The 3,242-nt window shown below is 41.1% G+C and overlaps 1 protein-coding gene across 1 annotated transcript in view; it reads right to left on the bottom strand.

Annotated features, from left to right (window-relative positions):
• Positions 1 to 3,242, bottom strand: part of kctd6a (potassium channel tetramerization domain containing 6a) — a 33,507-nt gene that overhangs the window by 28,149 nt on the left and 2,116 nt on the right. The window contains exon 2 of the mRNA XM_043708637.1: positions 4 to 563. Coding sequence (XP_043564572.1) covers positions 4 to 563 — 560 coding nt within the window. The remainder of the gene's footprint in view (positions 1 to 3; positions 564 to 3,242) is intronic.

The raw sequence follows: 3,242 nt of genomic DNA, 5'->3' as shown, positions 1-3,242 counted from the left end.
TACTCCATCAGATGAACACGAAGAGACACCTCCTGATGATAATCACAAGGTCCAAATGTGAAGGACACCTGGAAGTCTCTGGTATCCATCATGTGTTTGTTCCATTTTGTGAAATAGTTTGAAATACCCTCCAGCAGTGAGTGAACTTTAGTAGTGATAGTCAGCTGTGTGATTATAACAGCTACTGGATTTGAATATTTGGAAAGTTTGCGGGTGCTAGACAGTTCCACCACCTCCTCAAAGGTATCTAATGGATAAAGGGGCTTGGGATCATTCAGACAGTGAATCAAAGGCTCTATCTGATAAAAATCTGCCTCTTTTCTCAGGAGGTCAATTTCTTTGAAGCCATGAGGTAGCGTCAAAGCTGCAGTCCTTAAAAAATTCAAGATGTATCTGAAGAGAGGTCCATCTCTGTCAATGAAGTAATTTCCTTGAGAGTCTTTGGCAGTGGGGAAATCACCCCTAAACATGACTCCTAACATGGAGTCTGGGTATCTGGTTAGTGTGGATATTGATGTTGAATATAAGTGTCCTCCGACGTTAAGGGTGACCGGATCAGCCATCTGTAATGAGAAAAGGAAATGCAGGCCATGAATTGTTACCATGTAAGGTCTTTTGCCAAAGTTTCTTTACCCATATTACCAAAGTCAGACATATCCATATTGCCCAATTTATGTAAAAACATTTTCAGTAGGTGTTTCATTTGTTTGGTGTCCAGGTGATATTTTTGAAAGAATAAAAATCTCATACAAATGACATTTTAGGTAAAACAGTATGCAAACCAACAATTTTGAAACTCTATCTATGGAAGGCATCAAATTTAAATTAAGTTATTCTTATGTAGATCCAAACACTCGGAATAAAATTTTGTATGTTTTTCTTTTCCAAAGTTCAAATATTGTTGTTGCATGAGTATATTCTCGAGGTAATGTATGTATTTTCTAACTGTGAAAGACATCAAGGAGCCTTAGCATAACTAGGGTCAATGGGATCGGGGAAACTTCCTACTAGTCGCAGTCCTACCTAACACTAAAGGAAATCATGGTGGTTGTGATCAGTTATCTCTGTAGAAATCCCTCAGGCTAGTGGCTTGGGCCTAATCAACTTTGGCTGCTTCAATGAGCTTCCCTGCATCATAATGTCATATGGGAGTTGTGCAATGTTGAACAGAATTCCCAACTCCTCAGATATTACAGCAGACCATGTCAAATGCAGCAAGACCTGGACGATATCCAGGTCAGCTTGGGCTGACGAATGGCAGTAAGATTCACACCACCCAAGTGCCAGACAAACTCCATCTCCAGCAAGAGAGAATCTAACCATTTCCCCATGACACTAACACAACTGAGTCCCTATCAAAATTCTAGGGGTTACTATTGACCCGAAATCGAATTGGATTAGCCACATCAATACTGAAGCTGCAAAAGAAGGTCAGAGATCAAGGGTTCTGTGATGAGTAATTCACCTCCAGACTCCTCAAGCCTGTCCAGCATCTACAAGGCAAAGTCAGAAATGTGGTGGATCAATTTCTTGGATGTACACTGTTCCAAAACTCACGAAGTTTGAAACAAGAGAATAAAGTAGCATAACCGAATGGCACCATGTCAACAAACATATTCTCTCCACCACTGACACTTAGTAGTAGCATGTGTACCATCTACAAGACGCACTGCAGAAATTCACCACGTCTTCCCAGCACCTTCCAAACCCTTGACCATTTCCACAAAGAAGGATAATGGCAAAGGCTGCTAACCCTAACCATCATCTGCAATTTCTTCTCTAAGATGCTCATCATCCTGATTTGGAAATATATCACTGGTCCTTGTGTTGCTGAGACAAAATCCTGAAACTTCCTCCCTAATGGTATTATGGAGTGGGGGCACCTGCACCAAATAGATTGCAGACATACTAAAGCTTGTGGAGGTGCTGCCAAGTGTGGAAAGACCACCATCTAAGGTCTTTTGCCAAAGTACAGCAGGCAGGGGTCCATTCAGTTCTTGGATTTTCCCAATGCCTCAGAAATGCCTATAGATTAATTGTAAGAATAGAGAAAGATAAACCCCAATGCTTCCTCTCTGTAAGTAAAGACAATATAGATCTGAACAGCTTTCTAACTGCATGCACATAAAGACTTATGAATAAAGTATATTTTTTTCAATAAATCTTTTACTAGTTTAGTATCTGATACATATGAATAGTATTTTTGAGGCCCATTCCTGATGAAGGGTTTTTACCTATCAAACAATCAGGTTCAATGTACTGGTTGACCTATTTCCAACTCAGAGTCAAGAGTGTGGTGCTGGAAAAGTACAGCAGGTCAGGCAGCAACCAAAGAGCAGGAGAATCAATTTTCAAGCATAAGTCCTTCATTAAGGATAAAGGGGTTATGACTGAAACATCAATTCTCCTGCTCCTCAGATGCTGCCTGACCTGCTGTGCTTTTCCAGCACCACACTCTTGACTCTACTCTCCAGCATCTGCAGTACTCACGTTCCCCTACAAGGATAGACCAGATCTAAAAGTTGAAGTTCTAAACTGGAGAAAGGCCAATTTTGACAGTATTAGGCAAGAACTTTCAAAAGCTGATTGGGGACAGATGTTCGCAGGTAAAGGGACGGCTGGAAAATAGGAAACCTTCAGAAATGAGAACGAGAATCCAGGGTGAAAGGAAAGGGAATGCTGGATGACTAAAGAAATTGAGGGTTTGCTTAAGAAAAAGAAGGAAGCATATATGAGGTGATGACAGGATAGATCGAGTTAATCCTTAGAAGAGTACAAAGGCAGTAGGAGTACACTCGAGGGAAATCAGGAGGGCAAAAAGGGGATATGAAATAGCTTTGGCAAATAGAATTAAGGAGAATCCAAAGGGTTTTTACAAATACATTCAGGATAACTAGGGACAGAATAAGGCCCCCTCAAAGATCAGCAAGGCGGCCTTTGTGTGGAACTGCAGAAAATGGGGGAGATACTAAATGAGTATTTTGCATCAGTATTTACTGCGGAAAGGGATATAGAAGATATAGAAAGTAGCGAAATAGATGGTGACACCTTGCATATTATAGAAGAGGAAGTGCTGGATGTCTTGAAATGCATAAAGGTGGATAAATCCCCAGGACCTGATCAGGTGTACCCTAGAACTCTGTGGAAGCTAGAGAAGTGATTGCTGGGCCTCTTGCTGAGATATTTGTATCATCAATAGTCACAGGTGAGGTGCCGGAAGACTGGAGGTTGGCTAACGTGGT

This window comes from Chiloscyllium plagiosum, chromosome 18 (assembly GCF_004010195.1).
Source record: "Chiloscyllium plagiosum isolate BGI_BamShark_2017 chromosome 18, ASM401019v2, whole genome shotgun sequence".
Lineage (NCBI taxonomy): Eukaryota > Metazoa > Chordata > Chondrichthyes > Orectolobiformes > Hemiscylliidae > Chiloscyllium > Chiloscyllium plagiosum.
This window is presented reverse-complemented; position numbering and strand designations above follow the sequence as displayed.